This window comes from Chelmon rostratus, chromosome 12 (assembly GCF_017976325.1).
Source record: "Chelmon rostratus isolate fCheRos1 chromosome 12, fCheRos1.pri, whole genome shotgun sequence".
Classification (NCBI taxonomy): Eukaryota; Metazoa; Chordata; class Actinopteri; order Chaetodontiformes; family Chaetodontidae; genus Chelmon; species Chelmon rostratus.
This window is the reverse complement of record NC_055669.1, coordinates 4,524,975-4,547,290: the sequence shown is the minus strand read 5'-3', so window position 1 is coordinate 4,547,290 and position 22,316 is coordinate 4,524,975. Positions and strand designations below refer to the sequence as shown.

The window sequence follows — 22,316 nt, the reverse complement described above, 5'->3', positions numbered from 1 at the left end:
TTATATCTAAATGACATTTCTGAGCAGAGGATAATTAGCTCTCACTTGGAATTTAATGCCGAACAGCATTTTGCGACATTTGAAAAGGTTGAGAAGCTCGCTATGGACTTCACAAAGTGAACTTTCGAATCTTGCCTTCATTTCACACCAGTCTACATTATTTACAGCTTAAAAGCTGTGGGGGCTCTAAAAGGCAGGAGCAACTTTAGACACAACACATGAATAAAAGCTCCATGAAGTACCTGGCACTGTGACACATAACAGCGTCTTTTCAAACCGACAGGCTGTGGCACTGCTGCTTGCTGTAGGTCAAAGTGTTACGCGGCACAATTGAAAAGCTTTCAAGTGACTGCTGCAGAGAACCTCCTTGGTTCTCAATGGACTCCCATCAGTCTCAGTCACACATTCACATTTTAAAGACTTTGAGTAACTGAAGACGTTGTCAAGGTAAGATGGTAAAAGAGAAGCCGCTGTCTGCAGTTGAATCAGGTGGATACTCATTAGGTAGAGACTTGTGTGATGATGTATGCTGCAGTTTTGTTTGGCCAAAAGGTTAGAAAGGTGGGCTGAAGACTAAAGCCAAGTAGTAGCTTGAAAGATATCCCTGACGAGCACAAAAAAGAATGAAAAAGAGTGACTGTATTGAACTGTATGCCCCCAACTTGCTAGAATCTTTAGTGAAAAGTGCTCCAACCAAACCACTACTCAGGTATCATGTGTTTCATTCACTGTACATATCTGTAACTAACTGTAAAAGGGCATATTTCATCTCCAAATGATACACAGGTCCCTAGATAATGGCCATCCACTGACACTAACAAAAGGGCTTTGAAGGCAAAGTAATCACCATTTATCTTGGACCATTTAATAACTGGACAGTGAGTGAGCGCACTGTCTGGCCTGCTGCAGAAGGAGCTAGAAGTACAAAGCCTGCTTTGGAAAACCCCTTGAACCGCCGTGCCTTTTAATCCTGTTTCTTAATGGAGATAAATTCCTGCAGTGCTTTTGAGGCTTAAGGGAATCAGTACAGTGCCATTGCCAAACAGCAACAAATCCCTGCGAGAGCAGTTAGATAAGCTGTGCACTTTTCATATTTGTCTGATAGGCGGATTGGTGCAGAACAATGATTGAGGACTTAAACAATAAGGTTATGCATTCACTATGAAAGCATTAATTCTTTTTTTCAAAGTGTTCTTATCAAGAAATAACCAAGGATCTTGATTCATTTCACTATCTTCTGGACAGTGACCACCTAAATCACCTACTTATGTAATAATAAACGAGTAGTGAATGTCAGCAGCTGGGTGCTGACCGAACTGCAGAGGAGACCATCTCGTGAAGCTTCTCTGTGAAGCTGGCTTGGATGACTGGACGACACAGTTGGTCGCCGTGTGCGCTGACGGGGCAGCTCTCAACATCGGTATTTACACCAACATTTTACTAAAACTACGGCAGCACACCTTCAAGAACTGCAAATTTACTCCAGGATTATCTGAAGAGTTTGAAATCAGATATGACTTCAAGTTACGTGATGATTTTTTTAGTTATTAATCCTTCACCTTAGGCTCAGGAACTACAAGACCTCCACTGTTTTGGAAACACATTTGGACAGTGTTTCCTGGAAGGCATTTATTGTGCTGCACACATGGACGGTGACAGGAGTGGCTGACGAGAAAAGAGAGCTTGAGAGGGATGTTCAAACCCGGTTTACTCTCTGACCTCTGTACACTGTCGTGTGATGTGGGTGTGCTGGCTGGATTATTGGTGTCGGAATGTTAATGTGTTGGACACCCACACCCTCACCCACACCCCAATCCTTAGATCAGACAGGTGTAAGAGGAGGAGGTTTCAATCGCTCTTCAACCATCTGCTTGGCCTTTAGGAAGGAGCTGGAGGTGAACGGTCACAGCATGTGATGTTAACATGGAAGACTTCTGTTTGGACCCCATGACCTACCAACACTTGACATTGGTGTTTTTGGTGGCATTACCATAACCAAGCAGTTTAACTTGCCTAAATTAAATCAGATTTTAACCGAACCACTGGTACATTAGAACTCATATCAGTTGCTATGGGATGGAATCAGACCTGAACTAAAAGATCAAAAAGCGTTTCCCCTGGAAGCACTTGTGTAACCATTTACAGTATATTCTGACCGTGTATAACTCCGAGGTATAATGAAACAGCCTATAAAAGGTCTATGCATAGCATTAAAAAGTATATTGACTGATACATCAAATAAAGAACTGGAATGATATATTTGCCAGAAACTTAAAAGGTTTTCCGCACTGCAGAGGGAGAAGCCCACAGGAGCGTTTGTGTCAAGTTCACAGAGAACTTATCTATTCTGAGGAGGTCTATTAAAGAAATCACATTTTGTAGCCTAAAACATTATTCCAACATTTCAACTTTCCTTTCATGTTTCCGAATAGAGAAAGTTGTCTTGAGAGTTTCACACAGGCCAGCGTGATGAGATAAGCGGCGTGTGTCAAAGGGCAGCTTATCCCAGAGCGCCCCGCTCCTCATTCTGGCCTCCTGCGGATATTATGGCGAGTAAGTTCAGCGCATAAGAACTTGGACGTTCGGTAACCTCCCCTCACCTCCTTCACCGCTAAGTGCAAAAAGCTAACCGGGAGGCTGCTCGAGGTCGACTGGACATGATGCAACTGAAGACCTTTCCTAAAGAGAAGGATCATGTTTTCTGACCCAAGGTCTTTCATCCGCTGACTGCTGGGGCTGGAGGTGCACTGTTAGCCTCACTAAATCTGACACTCTTCATCTAAAACTTCACAGATCTCACAATCTGTGCGGAGCTGTTGTCAGCTGCGAACCAGAAAGCTTTCCAAACAGTGAAAGTCATTCATCAAAGCCACACAGGGAACTTTCATTGCGTGATGGTTTTCGCAGCCCCCCGTGAATGTGCCGTAAAGATTTTGATCTGGCCAGAGTGTGCATTTGTTTTGACTGTCCAGCAGGAAGAGGGCTGACTCAGGATCAGCTTTGAATCATTTCTAATCCGGTTAAATGAGTGTTGATCTGTGTTTTTGCCCCTCACTGTCCCTTTAAGCCTTTTTTGTTCTTTGGTCAATTCTTTTCTTTTTCTGTTGGCTGATCCGGCCCCAGTATCAGCCACACCAAAAATCAAAAAGGACTCTCCTCCTGCTTCCTTCCATCATGCTAACGTCCTTCTCCCTGCCAAACTTTGCCAGATGAATGCAAACACAGGCTTTTTCTGCCCGCCGTAACTCGTTTCACTGATTTCACGGGGAATCAGACCCCCTGGGACAGACGTTAAAAATAACTACATAGAAATAGCCAGCCTTGTCGCTGATGGTCTTGTTTGCTTATGTAGGTCATATAGAGACATCAGTATTAAATTGAGACTGTTTCATAACCAGTTTAAAACTCCTTGTAGTTGCTTTAAACTTTATGGACACAGAGAATTTGAGATTTTCAATTTAAAATAAACGTTCCCTCTTGGTAAATTAGTCGTAAAACTTTCTTTGCTAACCTAAAAAAAACTGCTGTGAGCAGAATTCCTGACAAAAAGAAGCTACATATCACTTTTAAAGAGACAAGCATTATTTATACTGTGTGGCAAGTGCCTGCTGGAGTCTGAAGAGTTTAAGTTTGAAGTTTTGTGATCTAATGAGATGGGTTTTTTATTCTTTTGCTGTTTCCAGAGACTCTGTGGTAAAAGAGGAACCAAACTTTTCAACAGGATTATCTGCGGTTGTAAAGTCAAAGTCAAATGCGGGTCAGGGTTTACTGACAAACAAGCAAAGGGATCTCACATGTGCTCACTGTATAACTCAGACAACATGTGGAAACATGCTGCTTTTTGGATAATTCTGATGTGCACTATCCATTCCACAACTTTACAGTTCACTAAATGACTGATGCAAAGACAATTTTTGCCTAAGTTTGGAAGAGAAGGCCTTAACCATGTTAAATTTGGTATTAAGGACATGTTTAATTGAGCAGACATACACATTTATACCCATTTTCAGACTTCAGAAAATACTGGTGGTATAACAAAATGCTAAATTGCTATACTATCACGAACCCTACATCTTCTACCTCACCTTATGAATGTCCGTGTGGATGTTCCCACCATGGTCTGGACCATTCCTGACCTTGCAATGCACAGTGCAACTCATTATAAGACCTCCTATGTCGTTAAAATGCCTTCCATTTGGACATGCAGGTTGCACCCTATCATTAGCCAGCACTTCCTGACAAATCACACACTGATTCCACAGACGGTGAGCCACTGGAGCCAGTCCAGGTAAACACAGACTGGGGTGCTATTCATATGTGTAAAGTTTCGGTTCAGCTCCTGCTGTTTCAGGCTGCATTGCTCTCGTTGTCAGAAATTGCTTCATTTTGCTAGTTAAAGTGCCCTAATCGCCCCCGTGAGCTGTGTGTCACAGCCATCGCTGCTGCTACTGTTGACTGTGTTGGTAAGTGGCTCAAATCAGCAGGCCAAACAACAATAACTAACCTCCCATTACCTGTAGAACACCAACATTACCCTGGCCCTTTCATATCACACTGTATTTTTTCCTCACGCCCCCCTTCAACACCTCACAGTTTGAACACCTGTGACACAGAGCAACCTCTGCGTTGCCTGAGAGACAAACACTGGGGCAAATAAAGGTCAAAGATCACTCACTGTGGCGGAATTGCTGTGAGCGAATGGTAATAACTGAAAGCGACTCAGATGAGGAGGATCAACATTTTTCCCTTCTCTCATGTGGATTTTACCAGCTGGACAATCAGAGGAATCTGTTTGTAGGGATTTCCTGAAGTAAATCAAACTGTAAATGTGTGCGAGAGAAAAACAGGATTTTAAAAAGTAAAGAGGACATGGTCCTGCCATCTTTAGTGGAAATTACTGGAAAGTAAGACTTTAATAGAGTGCAGACTCAACAACAGCATAGTGAACGTAGTGTTGGTCAGACTGTAGCTGACTACTTTAAATCATTTGCCATTAATCCTGCTTTCACTGAAAAAACTAGATTCATGTCTGAACCTAAACCATTTTACCTTCAGTTACTTTACAGTAGCTTCATCTCATTGCCATCAAAAAACTTATGTTCCTCTACTTTTTAAGAGGATAATAGCTTTTTATGAACCTTATGAATAAAACAAAACATTTCATTTGACAATTTCCAAAAAGAACATCCATGAGTCTGAACCCCTACAGTAACTGATCCTCAGGAGAAGCATTTATCAAGCTTCTGAGTCTAAACACAGACTCTCACATAAATCCAATGACCCGAGGAGAGAAAACATCAGTAGTGACAATCTAATGTGCTCCTATTCCTCTTTAGGGCTGAGGTCTAGCTATATCTCTGCCAGGTATTGACTCCACTCACCACTGCTTAGTGTCCCTAAATGTGATCCCAGTCAAGATTGGTTTTTGCTGCCTAAGGGGAAGTACGCCAATACAAAGTGGTGAAAAGAACCGCTTTGGCCTGCAGCGTACGCTGTGGTGCTGTCCAGAATTATTATTAAAAAAAAACACCTGACTGGTCAGAGAGGGATTAGATGTAGCAGTGGGTGGTGTATCACGTTGTAAATAACGTGTGTGTAGCTTTGTGTGCAGCTCGGACGAGCGCCCTGCTGATGGTCTGTGTGGGCTTGGATGAAAGATGACAGAATCCGGTTTGGACAAGTGGTGGAAAAAAACTCATCACTCGTTGATGAGCTAGCCTGATTGTTTTTGTTTTCTCCAGATTTTTTACTGAAGAGTACCGACAAGCACCACTTCTTTGCCACAGGAGGACTCTTTCATGCTGCTCTCTTCTGGTTTGTGGCTTTCGGTGGGATTGTGTGACAGTACAGGGCGCCGCTTGTACTGATAAGTTGATAACTGTCCATGATTACACTCATGTTGCTGTGGAAGCCACATGTTCAGGGCGTTTCTGTCTTCACTGTATTAATGTTTCACCTTTTGAATTATAAAGCTGTCAAAGCATACCTGCACTATACGATGTGTGCCATAATTTAGCTGAAAGGAACGCAAAGTATGTAACTGCTGTTTCATTAAAGGGAAAGTCCACGGCCATCACAGATAAATTCAGTTTAACAGTTATTGCTTCCTACTGTAAGACAAAGGCTACTGTTTCTATGCTATTATGGATTTACCACATGGAAATTATAGGATTGAGCCTTTCTCGAGCTTGACCTATATGGGAGACTAAAAGTCAGTATATCTGAGCTTCTGCTGCATCATTTCTGTCTCCTGCACGTCCTCCGGCTTTATAGAAGTGCAGCATTTTAGCAGTCCGTTAAAATCGGACTGTCACAGGACGAGCTGGAAGTGCAATATTAACGGAAATTAGCGCGCCTTCATATTTATAATTCAGGAAAGTGCAGGCATGGACTATCTTCTCTGGTTTGCCACAACGTCTCTAGCATGCACACACGCTAACCTGACAGCGACCCACATTCTCGCGCACGCAGTGAGTGCCGGAGCTAGCCAGCTAGTTTGGTTAGCCAGCCGGCTGCCACGGTTCCCATTGAAGTTATGCACAAGAGCTAATGCATTTGCTTTCAGTCGGATTCATTAACTCCAGCAATCTGAACTTAAGGCCTCTTTCAGCAAACCGGTGATGTGTTTTCCATCAGCTAAACAGCAAAACACCTTTGAGCTTCCGACCTTAAATGTTTCAGCTAATAATATGCAGGCACTTCTCCGTCCTCTCTAATTCTTAAAGCAAAAATACATGGACACACATGCATCCTGTCCAATCCATCATGAAGACAACAACATGTCATTTAATATAACTTGGAACATACAAATGTATCTGAAGTCCAGCTGCCCTCGAGGCACACTGTACTATCATTACAAACACAGCCTTAACCTTCATCCTTCATACACCCGACCCTTTCTTTCTCCACAGTACAGTTCTATAAAGCAACACAAACACACTGAAACAGCGCTAATGATCTCCATTTCTTGTGCACTGCAGGTTTATATGTAACCCCACACACACACACACACACACCCACCCACCCACACACTGTATGAGCTGTTTGGATGGCACCCAGCTTATCTCGTCATTCCATCCTGGTGGCAATCTGCTCTGTCAACAACATCCTTGTTTTCCACCATTTTGCAGGGGGAGACAAGTGACAAGACGAAGCTAATTAATCTCACAATCATCCCGTGATTATTACGCTCTCACTTCCAGAGGCGCGGCGCGCCGCCTCTCCCCAGGAGTGCAATATATCAGCGAGACGGAGCGGGTCGGTCAGCGCGGACCGCCAGCATCAGTCGACTCTCGCACGAGGAAAGATATTAAACGCAGACAGGACAGCTACTGGCAGCGCGGACTCAGACAAGGTGTTAATTGATTAGGGTGGAATCAGAGCGCTGGGGCCCAGCCAGTTTACCACCCTGATTAGACGGATGAGAGGCTCATTTATAAGCTCGACAGTCACAAGATAATTACTAAAACACACAGTAATATATGCAACGGCAGCTGGGAGCTGTGCCACGCGGTGATGGACAGGACTGGGATGTGCGTATGTGTGGGTGAAGATCAATGACTGAGCTCACTTGCAATGATGCTAAGAGGTGGTTGTTAGATAAACGGCATAATAATGACAAGTCTCATTCAAACTGAATAGCAATCCATTTAGGAGCCGTGATTAGCTTTTCTTGAAGCACAGGAAGTCAGAATCAATTACATTAGCAAATATTCAACAACGACGGCCATGTTTCCACATCAGGCTGCAGTCACACAACGATCTGCATCCCAGTTGTCTCTAAAACTTGAGAAACGATTCCTTAAACTCACCTGCCTCTTCCAATCTACATGTCCTTTGCGGCTGACAATTGTGTACACTCAGGACCAGATTTACATAAATAAAAGTCCAGGGCAAATTTGTGCTGCCTCTTTCATTCAATTTGTGCTCGCAATCTGTGCGTAATTACGGCCTGATTTACGAAGGCGGCGGCAGCGTCTGGGTCTGACTTCTAGATAGATTCACTGAATTAAGGAGAGCTCAGAAGAATGCAGGGCTGAGATCACAGAGCTAGAGGAAGAAACGGAGAGATGTTACAGACAAACGCTCACGAAGGAAGTAATGCAATTTCAAGACATTCACAGAGGCCGCAGTTTGACTCGACCTGTGAAAGGCTGCTCAGTAAACAGCGATACAGCTTAAACACGTGGGCCGATTTATAACCACAATAACCAGAAAATAAAAATGAAAAAGCAATGGAATGACGTAATAAACAAGGGTTCTTTAAAAACAGACAGTGAGAGGGAGCCGCGGTGGGACAGAACAGCAAGTGTTGAACAGAGAAACAGTGAAATGTTCAGTCTCAAGGCAATTTCTGGAAAGTGTCCTTGTCCTAAATTACATGTATTTAATGGTTAGCAACAGCTTATCTACTGTGGAAAGTGTTTGCAGGTCTCATCGTGGTCCTTTAAAGGAATCACTTCATTTTGTCTCACATATTGTCCACCTCTTTTTGAACGAGGCTCTGTTGAAGTGTGAAATAACAGATTTATATTTGGGATGGACTTCTGTTTCATTGGTGGTTCCAGCGGAGCTTAGTGAACACTCACAAACGATGGGAAAAAAAAGAAACATTAAGGGATAAGTGCTGTAAGTAAGTACAGACATTCTCTTTGTTCTTTTATCGCAAAGGTTCTTAGAAAAAAATCACAGCATTCTTCATCATGCTCGGGGGATGGAAATGTAACAGGACAATAAATAATTAATAGAATACAAAAGGAGAGTCTCATGACACATCAAAGCATTGGCGAGAAATCTTCTCACTGTTTCTTTTGGATCCAAGCGAGACTAATTTCAGGGAGAAGAAATTGGATTTTTTTTTTTTTTTTCTGGTGCTTTTGGCAAGAATTTGCAACAAACCGCAACACGAAGAAGCTGCCCTCTAGATGCTGGTGAACACAGGCTGTTGTTTAAAAGCATCCAGTGTTTATGTGTAAAGGAAGAAAATCACTACGAAATATCTTTTCGTGCGCTTTCCCACACGAGGGAAGAGCAGGCAAAAAAAAAAACGAATGTGTTAACTGTAAAACATAATCAAATTCCTGTGAGACTTCAAAGCCCCGGCTCAAAATCACCACTCTGTCATCTGTTGGTACAAGATGGAAATTGGATAGATATTTTGGTCTCTGACATTCCACTGCAATGTTGCTGCAACTCAGCAGCCTCATTATTATTCACAGGGTCCAATTCTATCAACCAACAAGTTATACTAACAAGTGTGATATTTGTGATGGACCTCCAGAACCGAACCACAGCGGCCTGACAACACCTTAATGTGACGGGAGCCGGTGAATAGCCGGCACTGTGGGGCAGCTGTTATAAATTTGCAATGGAATCTAATTGCTCGGCCAAGTGATTTAATCTTCCTGAGCATCCGGTTAGTGACATTTACAAGCTCGCACTTTCAGAGCGATTTGATGAATGATAAACACTGACAGCCAATCAAAATCCATTTGAATTTACAGGGCGTCACGTTCAATATCCAACTCATCACTGAGGTTCAAAAAACACACCCCCGTTTGAAAAAAGACAAGTTAATCCTTTATTAATCCCACAACAGGGGAATTTGCAGAGCGAAGCGCAACAGCAAGGAGGATCAGTGAAAAAAAGGATAGAATCATAAATCAGTAAATATATATATATATATATATATATATATATATATAAAAATACAAGCGATGTTAAACAGAGGATGGTTGAGTTTAACATTATAACAGACTGATACTGCACATGAGAACTGATGAATTGCCAGTTCCAGTGTGTGTGGTCCACTGGGAACAGAGCTGATTGTAAAGTCTGACAGCAGTAGGAAAACAGTAATAACACACAACATTAAAAAAAAAATAAATAAATAAAAAAATAAAAATAAAAAAAACACAAGGCCAATATATATAAGAATAATAATAAGTATTAAATTAAAAGCAAAGAAATTTTTATCAAGCATGGTCGGGCTGATTTTACCTTTTCAATATTGGAGTTTAGCACTGAAACCGCTGAAGGCATGAAGAAATGTTGCCTTTGTTTTAGCTTGTGGGTATTTGAAGCGGGGACCTGAGGGTAAAGTCTGACACTAGGTGCAGGGGTGGTCATGTCAGACAGGTTGGATTCTGCTTTCTTTAGCAACTGCTGTTACAGGTGTTTTTTTAGTTTGAAAAAAATTAGTGCATTTTTCTGTTTAAGAATGAGAGAAGCATACCTACTGATAAAAGAGAGAGTAAGAATAGACTCAGAAAAGACATGCACAACAAATTCATCAGGGACCCGTCAACACCGAACTTAGTCGACTTCCTCATACAAAAAAGGTACTGCTAGCTGTGTTTTACACAGTATATTGGTGTTGCAATCAAAGCTCCGCTTATTATCAATCATAGTGCCCAAGTATTTCTGCAGCTCAATGATTTCTACATCCTGACCATTCATTTTAGTGTTGGCCAATAGGTGACACCATTGAGAAAAAATTACTTCACAATACGATGGTTATCAGTCGCATTGGTGTACAGAATGCCCTGGGGAGAGCTGGTTGAGCCCAATCACTCTCTAAGATGAGCTGGTGAGGAAGTTCAAGATCCAGGCAACACCGTTTGCATCCAACTCAAAATGCTCATGTATGGTGTTAAAAGCTGATGAGAAGTCCATGAACGAGTCTGGCATGGTTCTTCCTACCCTCTATGTGCTTACAAATTACCTTAAGCAGAGTTATAGTTGCATCCTGAACTCTGCAGGCTCGATATGCAAACTGTCATGGGTTGAGATGATGCTCCGTCCTGTCCAGCAGTTCCTTTTTAATTAACTTTTCAAATGACTTCATAACTAGTAAGGTCAAGGCTGCAGGCCCGGCATCATACAGAGTCTTAGAATGGCTATTTTTTTTGCGATGGCTCTTGTGGATTGTTTTCATAGTTCGGGGATCCTTTGTTGACAACATGAAATATTAAAAATATAATCGAGCACATAATCAATCAGCACAGCGAGACAGCAAACAGGTACCAATGCCATCAGGGCCAGGGCTTGTTCTAGCTTCACAATGTTTCAGAGTATTAAAAGAGACGGGTTGACTAGAGTTCAGAAGGTTGAGTTTTAAAGCCTGATCGGATTTTAAACCTTTTGACTCCTGACACCCAGTGTCAGTCTGAACCATAACTGTTGCTCAGTTCACATTCAACATTTCATTTCCTGTTAAAATGTTTTACTCAGGTAAGAATTCCTTGAATGCATATTTTTCTGTGTATAATAACACTTAAAGGTTTTTGGTCAGCCTGGGTTTCCTGTTGGACAGATCTTAATCACCTTTTCAGGGACAACAGTGTCCTTACAGTACGATACTCATGAACAAACCAATTCTGCTAGCTCATTAGTGTCCCAAGATGACTTGATGAACTCATCCGATGCCATGTAGTCCAGACAGCCTTGCAGCATCAGTGTTGCCATCTCTAGAAAACGTTGCACACAAATGTGGTCAACTGTACCCAGTTGGAGGGGGCTTGTTTCTGAACAATCTGCAGGATTCGTTGATGCTCTTGTTGGCCTTGCAGTGAATACAGACCACAGTCACAAAAATCTGCAGAAATTCCAGAGACGAGTAGGATGATTACACGTTCAAGAATCTTGGTGCCTCATCTATCTCTTACCAGAGTTGTTTATGAATTGCATTCATTTATATAAAAGCATACACCTTCTCCATGTGACTTACTGGTGATCACAGCCCCCTGGTCCATGTGTAAAGGCGCACCAAACCCATCTATCAGAATCTGACGGTCCGAGACCTCCTGTCTCAAGCCACATTGCTGTCAAAGCCAGAATGGAGGCCTCTTTAAATTCGTTTTGCCAGCAGACGTGAGCCTGGAGTTCATCTGTTTCCTTACAGAAGGACCAGACATTAGCCAAGATAATAGAGGGCAGGGGAATGCAAGACAGGGGTTGGCATCTTGCTTGTTCTTGTGCCCTTCCTCTCCTACCCCGCTTTCTTATTTTCAGGTGATGCGTGCTGGTGAAACTCATTTTACTGTAGTCACTGTGGTTTTGTGCTCAGTGGAGTAGGAATGTGTCAACACTGAGCCTCATGAGACGTCGACCACAGCACCACCAGCATGAACACAGCAGTCCATTCCATGTTACTATAACATGAACCAACAATGATTTATGAGGGCAGAGAAGAAACAACTTTACAAAACAAGAACTGTTTGTTCAGACGTAAACTGTACAAACACGTCCATTCAACATGTTCTCCATCAGGGATGATAGCACAGGCATCTCCACTCGTCACCAGGTCAAGGGGGAATCCCAAGACAAAGTTGGCTTTCTTAACCAGTCTGTTACGTCTCCCCCAGGAAGTCCACAACCATCTTTTTGGTTTTCCCTGCATTGATCTGGAGGTGGTTCTGCTGGCACCAATCCACAAATCCCCGGGTCAGTTCTCTGTGCTCCCTGCTGTCGCCATGGTGATGAGGCCGACAGTGGCAGTCGTTAGAGAAGGTGCAGGTGGTCTTCATAAAGATGCTATTCAAGAAGAAGGAAGTCTGGGATGCAATGAGGCTCACCCTCTCAATCAGAGGTAAGTCTTCTGTTATTCACATTAACGGAGATGAGCAGACTTGGCTATTGTGGTATTCAACTTATTAAACACTTATATAACGTAACACTAGGCGGCAATTACACATAAAAAATGTCATTCTACCTGAGACATAGTACCAAATGGTCTCAGGCACTGATGGGCTCTTCCAAGTTTGCTTTGTCTTTACTGATGTCCTCTTTCACCATCGCCAGGATACTGTGAAATTGATGCTGACTCATTCAAAAGTATGAATAAAATTCTCTTGTAACAGTGGGATTCACGTAACTCCTCGTGACTTATAAGATTTGAACCCATATCATTCTGGTTGTCTTTTTGTAGCAGCCACAGGACATCAACATCCATTTTCCTAAGATCCTGATACAGCTGAAGGGTGCAGCGCGTGTTTGGTGACACTGTTGACAGAATGCTTTCGTTCATCAGTGCAGATGCTCATATCGTTTTTTGCTGTGGACAGCTCTTTATACAGATGCACACACTATAAATCATCTTACAGTGGGTAGACTTGAAAACGCAAATTCCACTGCTGCCTTCAAGATGTGAGCTAATTGAACACAGGCTGAATAATTATTTAGATTGAACTCATCATCTAAAATCAAACGCATTCAAAATTAAGTTGAAATTAATAAAACATATACGATTATGTGAAGTTAATGAGAAAAGATTAGTTGTTTCCACCGAGTTCCTGTATGTCTGACAGTGTGCGGAATATTCATTTTTAGCCTCTAGTCTCAGATGTACCAATTAAAGTCAGATAATGAAAGAGCAAGGGAATAATCAATAAATGTACTTCAGCATGTGTTTTACATGTCTGTCACTGCCAAAAATAACTGTAGTCCTCTGGGATAATGTTTAACATGCACCTACATACATAATTGCCTGGAAACATGAATATGTTCTATATCTATAACTGAAACATATTCCCATTAAAAACATCTCACAAGCTGTTTGCCTCTCCTTCAGGTGCATCATAAGAGATAAGATGAAGCACACTGGATTGCATAAATAGCATGTCCCCAGCACGCCTGAAAAGCCCTACTCAAGTGCATGAAAGTACTTGAAAAGAAATTAAATTGTTGGGGGGGGGGGCTGACAGCTTATCAATAGAAGGAGGGGATTTAGTAGAAGCAAAACACTAGCAGACGGTGCTAAGAATCTGCAAATAACAAGAACGGCATTGCTGGAGTCCCTAACAGATGGAGAAGAAAACAAACCTGGCTGATACATTTCCTGGTTGCTAAGCACCACCTGGAGGTAATGAATGTGTGTGTCGGCCTAAGAGGCATATGAGACAAGAGGCGAAGTCAAACTGCCTACTCAGACATTACACAGTGCCGAGTCTGCTGCTTGTCCTTGATATTGGTCATCTCGGCCTGCAGACATGCTCATGAATATTTATACAGGTCGATGGACTTACACATGGATAGATAGATGGCCACAACAGGATATTAATACAACATTAGAATAAGAACCAATAAAGAAGAGGCCATGTGAGTGGGCATCAGATCAAAATCCCAAAGGCTTGGATCTTTGGAGTGCTGGAGGTAAAGACATTCACTGCCATGCTCTCATATTGATGTGTACAGACTGTATAGTATACTACAAAGTACTTTGAATTTGATTTATGCAATGTGATCTCAGTGCAAGGTAATGTCCTGCTTCTGCAGCTAATATATGGGACTTTTATAAAAGACCAATGACTCACCACACATCCAGTGGAGTCCAGCTTTCGGTCAGATATGCAGCGGAAGTTGCGGCTACAGCCTCCATTGTCTTTGGTGCAGTCTCTGACCGGCCCAAACGAGTCCAGGAGAACCTCCAACGAGTCAAAGGACGAACTGATCATCAATTCCTCTCTGTTCAAGCAGACAGAAGTGACAAAAAAGAGGGTCCTTGTTTAGTTGTGTGCATCTGCGTTTGTGTTACTACTGCTGAGGACTGATTCGAGTTTGAGCATACAACACAAGCTCAGTAGGCCAGCTGGTGTGGTCAAGGTCAAGTGTGCTCATATCTATCGTACAGCCAACCACTGAAGGAGGTTTCAGCTGATGTTGAATTTCTCATTCAATAACTCTTAAGGCGAGGTCAAACCACAGTTTATGATAGCACAATTCCAATTTATGTCAATGGACATAATGTTAGTGGATTTGCTTGCAGAGGCATAAAAAGTCCAAACAGACTTTTCATAAAGACCTCAATTTTGGTGAACTTACACATACACTGATAGCAAGTTGTCATGATGGTGCTAACCTTTGGGAGAATGGAGGACTATTGGCTTTCATATTAGCAGTGTTGGGCTAGCCACTTTTTTGTAACGTGACGGTAAGCTCCTCAAGCCTATAGCTTCCCAATCTGTGCCAAAGGTTTCACAAACTATGAATCAATGTTTCAGTGAACATGTGTCCATAAGCATGGGAAATATCCAAAATAGTGCCAATACCTAGAAAGAAAATATAGTCATTTTCTGAAACCAAAAGCCAATCTATATGGGTTTTTACCAATTTTTCATTACCAACAAAAGATACTGGAATGAACAGAATCAGATTCAGATTCACTAATTTCCGACATGCATGTAGAGAAAAATATTGGACAGCCACTGTCTTGACTCAAATGGTTGATGACTGGTTTAAGGGAATATACCATAATGGTTTTTCTCAGTCTGCATTATTATGGATAAATTGTGATCTGAGTGATAGAAGGCAAATGGCACTGAGCAAGTTATTCAGATGTTGAACCTGTGAAACATGGTGTGCCTCAAGGAGGTTATCTTGGGCCACTCCAATACGCAATTTTTAGCAATGATCTTTAGTATTAAAAAGGCCTGTATCTGAATGTATGCTCACGACACCACAATTTATTTAGCAGAAGCAACAATTAGTAATTCTGTTTGCTAAAGATTGCTTCAACAGTGATGAACTTATTTTGAATGTGTCTAAAACATCCAGTGCTGTAACAGGAACAAACTATTCTTTATGTTCAAAACAAAAGCTTGATCTCAGTATAAAAAAGTCAATAAAGAGGTGAGAGGAACCTTTGGGAGTTATCAGAGACAATAAATTATCATGGGACAAACACATAGGGAGTAACTAAACTGGGGAACATTTTATCTGTAATTAAGAGATCTGCAAAATATCTTAGACAACAACCTATCAAAGTACTTTAACCTTTGGTATCGTCTTACCTGGAGTATTGCTTAGCAGTTTGTATATTACTAAATTAAGTAATAAATTAAGGAACTGGTCCAGCATAAAGCAGCGCGTGTATTTCTTGCTTATGGGTTGAGATTAAATGTTACTGCAATGCAAGAATGTCTCTCTTGGATTGAAACGAATAATAGATGCTGTATTCATTGATGGTTCTCTGTTTGATCATGCTGGATTCAGTTGGAGCCTGCCAGTTGTCTTTGTGATATTTTAATTGTGTCAATTGTTACTGTCGTATTTACAGCAGATACGCATTATGATGTGTTATGTTAGTACTGTAAGTACATACTATGATGTAACAAATAACTCTGCTTTGCTGGGGTATAAACTGCACAACAGAGATCCCCCATGGTTTCGAATCATGCAACAGGAGCTGAATGTGCTAGTCAAATTAGCTTGGTTAGCTGTTGTACTTGGCTGGCACAAGCTTGTTTTTTGGCTAGGGTTAGTTCACAAGTAGCTTACTCAGTAGTTCACTAACTACCTCCTGCAACTAGTGATTTTCAGGTCTAACAAGGTTAGTTTGTTTGTTTTAATTTCACACATCATTTCAAGATTTTGTCCACTGCTGAAAAAAGAAACCAAGGGGGCTCAGCTGAAAAGAATTCGTGAGCACAATTGTTCCTATAAGCCACACGTGGTGTCGGTTTGTGTGTAGTTAGCTATGGTATCCATAAATCACTGTTATTTCACCTATTTTTTCAATGTCAGTAAACACTGAAAAATAGTAAAGTTAGTAGTTATTCATACTGTTTTATAAGGAGTTTAAGAAATATCATCTTCAAACAAGTCAATGAGTTTGAATAAAATTCAGCATCCCATTAGTTATGCCTTGCTGTCAGCAATGTGCAATTGGCTTTCATTAAAATTGATTAAGATACCTTCACATTTCTTTAGATCATGTTTCAATGTGTCTTGGGGGGGATGAGTAAATGTCAAAGCGGTGCTTCAACATTCTGCCTTGCAAGAAATTCCGTGACACCCTGCTCTCTATTTAACTTAATGAAGAGGTATCTATTTTCATGAATTACAAATACCTGCATGTTTAATTCATTCTGTGTTACCATCATGAGAAAAGCTATGACTTTTCACCGCACAATTGCTATGCAAAGCAGTCGACTTCTGAGATAAAACGCACCATGAAATCACCACTCTAACCTTGCTCTTAGCAGTCGCTCTGTGCGTCTGTGATGTTTCTGTTCCCTGCAAACCTCTTGCAAGGTCAGTAAGCAGATCAGCCAACAGAAGGACAACGGTATTCGAGATGGGTGGAGATGAAGAACAAAGCAGAAAGCACCTCTGTGTTTTCTCTCAGAATCTAAATCACAGCTGTTTCTGCCGAGGAATAGTGCTGCTGATGATAAACAACAACTTGTGTAATAGCACTGCCATGAACCATACCTTGGTAAAAAAAAAAAAAAGACCTCTCAGGCACTCACAAAAATATTTTTTTTCCAACTCCTCGCACTCCCCTGCTACCCTGCTATAAGAGAGAGTGGGTTTTCTTCCCTATCACAGTCAACCTGATGTTATCTTACAAACCAATTTTTCTATTATAATTGCCCATTGCATGGTCGTCATTTATTCAGGGGAGACCTATTGAACATTGCCCCGGCAGATGATGAAACTCACAGCAACTGTGAATGCTAAACTATTTGTGAACGGCAATTACAGTCAAGACATACCCAATGATAGTGTGCAACACCATTTACCTTAAAAACTGCAGTGTGGAGCTTTTGTCTTCCCCTTCTGGCAGAGAGAGATATCACACAAACACGGTTGACTTGCTCATGATGCCATATGCTTCAGTATATTCCTAGTTGCTGTAGCCTGCTCGTCACTATGGTGACGAATAGGCTACAGCAACCAAGCATTGCTGGCTGACGTAAAATGCCTTGTGCCAGTGTAGGAATGTCATCACATTTGACACCACATCTACTCTGAAATAGGTAGATGAACCCGGGTGATGGGCTTAATCAGCATGGTGTGAACTTATTTCGCATGTGCTTGAATGTAAGGGATGTTCATTTATATATATAAGTCCCACACTCCAGCATTAAATATCACGCAGAACAAAAAAAGGTTTAAAGCCACATTCACTGACTCCTTGAGGCTACTACAACAATCAGTGCATCCCAAAGTATGGAGGTGATGGGAAGACTGATCATCATATTGGCTATTTTGCTCTCCTTAGAGCCTTACCAAAACATCTTAGGTTTGTCCTAAGGGTAATACTAAAGGGAAAAAAACATGGGGTCAGAGAAATGTAAATGGTTTAGTCCAAATGCAGCATACAAATGTCATGTAAATTGGCAAATTTTGTATACAAAATTGAAATTTGGGCTGAGGGTGGCGCATTCCAGGAGCAAGTGCTTCTTGGGTACAAGAGCAAATGCTTTCCTAACATGGTCAAGAAGTTATCAAAAATATTTGTCTTAATCATCAGGAGACCCTGAATTTCTACAGCAGGTTTAAAAGAACTCCAGCAGCTAATTTTCTAAATATCTTGACATGGACCAGAGGATTGTTTGAGAGAAAGTTCTTACCTTACCGTGGCACTTTCATTTCCATCTGATATTTACTTGTGATCTGTATCTGGACACATTATCCTGGTGATGGCATTTGATTTGTCCTTTGTATTCACACCTGGTATTAAAAAGCAGTCTCAACATTTTGATTTTGAGTGTATTGGGTTTTGTTGTCAACACGCAAATTGGGTTGACAGAGCTGGCGGCCTTTTGAACAAGCAGAGCATATGTAGACTTTCCTTAGTCTTCCTGGTCCAGATGACATAGCCAGATACACACTGACCCACATACAGTTAGCATTAGGTACAAGCAGGGACTAAACGTCCCATGGTGACCAAAATCATCACAATCATCCTATGGAGTCTATCAATATCCATTCCATCTGATCAGTGGATGTCTTGATGTCAAACAATGTGTTGGATGTAAGGACAGCTGGGCTGAGGTTGACCTCGGCCTCTCTGTTAGAGGAGCAAAAACGATGAAGAGTATCAGCCTGCTTTGTTGGTCTATAGTTCTTTAAAGGGCCTGAAAATGATGTGTCCTGAATATTTGTTGTTATAGAGAATTGCTAAGATTTTTGTTTTCAGTGGTTGAAATGAGGAAATTCTAATTATAAAGAAATAATTGGCTGCATCCACATGCAGTTATCTAATTAAAAAGAGAAATGATAATTCAAATGTTTATCTGACTGAACTGATCAGTCAGTATCAAGAATAGACAATCGCTTTATTAAACCATCAGAATGAGCGTCATGGCTGAACCTCTTTAAAAAGAAAAAAATGCTCCAAGGCAAAAGTGACGTGCACGTGTATCCCACATGATAAAATGCAGTTCATTACACTGCCCTGAAAAAAAAATGATATCCATCTGCAAATCAGAAAAGTAGTTCCAACAGGAGAAAAGTTCTGTTATATTTCAAACACATTTGACTTCAAATAACACTAATAATTTTGACAATCTCTGGCATGCTTAAAATGAATGGGCATTAAGTAGTACCTGCAATATATTTAACATTTTGTCCGTGACAGCTGTCTGCGGCTGAAAGAGGCAATAAATGTAAGCCTCAATTACGGGCACCATTAACATGGATAGCTCAACAATGGGAGGGTTGGAAATAAATGTACATCAAAACAATCAGTCTAAAGAACCATTCATTCAGTCCATTTACCACTCAAAAGTACCCCCTAGGTTTAAATGCTAAGTTATACCCTGCAATTTCCCTGCTGTAGTTAGTCGTTCTTTTCAGGCAGAAGTGGACGTTACCATCCACAACGAACACAAAAAAAGATATGAATGTAAAGGTGCTTCTAAAGATAGCTGCTTTGATGTGTTTGACTGAGATTATAGGTGATGTAAAAGAGTTGTTTTTTTTTTTTTCCTTAGTAATATCCACTCAGCTTTCATACAGCACAGAAGCGGGAAGAAATTTCCAATAAGTTCACTTCACAACTCGCATCTTAACTGTAAGAATATCAAAAATGTAAGAAAAGCACAAACAAAGCACTAGTTTAATCGCTATCAAGATTGTCTCCTTCAATGTAACGCTGCGAAAGCCCTAAAAAATCCACAGAGAAAACAAAAACCAAGGCTGATTCTTCATCCAGTCGTAACTGCCATGGAGCTAATCACCAGGAGGAAGATTAGGGCTAGTCACTATTTCTCCATCTGCCAGGGAGCAAGACAGAGTGACAAGTGATCATCAAACAAGGGGGAGCACAGCCCAAAAGCTGAAGGAAATCAGCAGCTTCAGGAAGGTGTCAGCAGTGTTTCCTCGTGGCCCCTGGGGAGAGCCGAGGAGAGCGTTCATCAGATCACAGATCAGAGGGAAATCAGTTATTTACACGGCGTCTTGAAGAAAGCTGCCAAATGAAAATAAAATGTTGAAAAAGAAGGGGGAATCGAAAATGCGCAAACACAGAGCAGGGGGTAGGAAATTGCACGCTCAAACCGGAATATATTTACAGTAAATGTGATGTGATGTGTGGAAGTGCTACATTATGTAAAGACGAGAACTTCAGTCCTGGTGGCAGATGAAACCAAAAGGGGGTTCGAATATTTCAAAACATCTTTTCCAAGAGCAGCGTTTGTCAAATATTCAAGTCAAGGGTTGAGGATACAGAAACAACATGTTCCACACTGTCCTCTGCACGGTTTCCATCACTGGAGGAACCCTGACATGACTAAAATTATAATCATAAAACTCATTTAAAACTAGATCTAAAAACCATGAACACTGATGTCCCATCTCACATTTGAAGCATCTCCATCAAATCCAAATATCCAGTCCTACTGGTCTTGGTGACCACAGCAGGACTAAACCTCTTTGTGGTTGTGTTTAGGCATTCACGGCCCTCGGTGAAGATGAAAAGACGAGGGTCTCAATACAGGAAAAAACTCCCAGAGAATTCAATCACAAAACACAATGTGATTATCAACATTTAACCGCAACCTTAACCAAAGTGCTTTTGTTCCCTGAACCCACAGGCGGGACTCTGGATCAAACAAACATTCGTTCAGAATGTAATCCAGCCAGCAATTATGTTTGTCAGCACAGCATAATTGGGAAAATAATTTAGTGATGTATAAACTTACTTTCCAGGGAGACAGGGTTGCATATTACACACACACACACACACACACACATCCATACAGCCATGGTACTGAAGGACGACAGCAGCTACAAGACCATCCTGGATTAATGTCCTTCATCCACCCACAACTTCTAGTACAGTACAAGTTCTTTGGCACATCAGTCTGGCAGTCTTGCTTTAGTTGCGTTACATGAGCAGTAAATGATGTTCATCTATTATATTTGTCAAAGGATCCTTGCAGTGTGCATCTAATTTTCTTCCAGTTGTAATAGTCATCAATTCTTGTTTCTGCATTTTAAAAGGGCGGTTTGCCAGACTTCCAGTTCCTTACTATTAACCAGCGAGCCAAAGGATGTGCAATCTGCTTTCCCTTCAATCTCATCTATGTAGTTTAAAAGTCTGTGCAACAGGACTTTTGACGAAGGATGCAGAGGAAGTGGCTCAGCCTCTCTCCACAGTAACAGAGAGTCTGATCTGTTGCTTAAAAGACACATACTGTAACTCCAACTATTCAGATACCCCAGCGACTTTGGCTTCATTTAAAATAGGAGCTGTCCATTATTGTTCTGAGAACTCAGGTAGTTTTAACCCAGGTCGCGGAAAGCAGTTTTAATTAATCTCACACGCACACACATAGAGCAACATAGCACAAATATATTTTCCTTTGATGATGTAGAATTTTCTGGTGAATGGTTTGATGCACTGAGACAAAATCTGATGAATAGCCATGAAGTCTCCGTCTCTCAGGCTGTGTCTCAGAGCCAGTTCAGCACTGTGACAAAAGTGAAATGGCTCTAAGACTCGTTAAAAAAAAAAGAAAGAAAAAAGACACGATAACCTAATGAAATTCTGCCCTTTCCCTTGATGGTATTCAAGCTCTTCAGGCGAAGTCTCATCCTTCAGCAGAGCGTCGGCTCATGTTTTGTTTTTTTTTCACTTGTATTTCATGGTCATCTTTCAAATCGCCTCCAGTTTACTAAATACAAAAACATAATGTGACATCCATTTACTGTGACTGTACATTTCACAGAGAATCAATCGCAGTTTGGGAGAGAGACCTTGAGCTCAAACCCTCGTTTCAATCACAGAAGTCGTGATAGCACGTATTAAGAGTACGACATTCTTCGCTATGGTTCACGGAACATCACGCCATTTGCATTCACCCTCCATATACAGCAATGCCTCAGTCCACTGAGATACACTGCTGTAAACAATGCAGCCGGCCTCGTTTCACCACTTTAATCTAAGATGAATTAACAGAAAAGCTATAATGTCCGTTCTTAACATGTGCATTTAATTATATGCAATACTTTTCTGCATGTTCAGTATACTGTACATATCTTCAGGTTTCTGCTCTTGTGAACAAATGATGCATCATATAGATCAA

The 22,316-nt window shown here is 41.3% G+C and overlaps 1 protein-coding gene across 1 annotated transcript in view; it reads right to left on the bottom strand.

The window, feature by feature from the left end:
• The window catches only part of astn1 (astrotactin 1), a 352,841-nt gene that overhangs the window by 199,534 nt on the left and 130,991 nt on the right, over positions 1 to 22,316 (bottom strand). Inside the window, exon 12 of the mRNA XM_041949058.1 lies at positions 14,313 to 14,463. Coding sequence (XP_041804992.1) covers positions 14,313 to 14,463 — 151 coding nt within the window. The remainder of the gene's footprint in view (positions 1 to 14,312; positions 14,464 to 22,316) is intronic.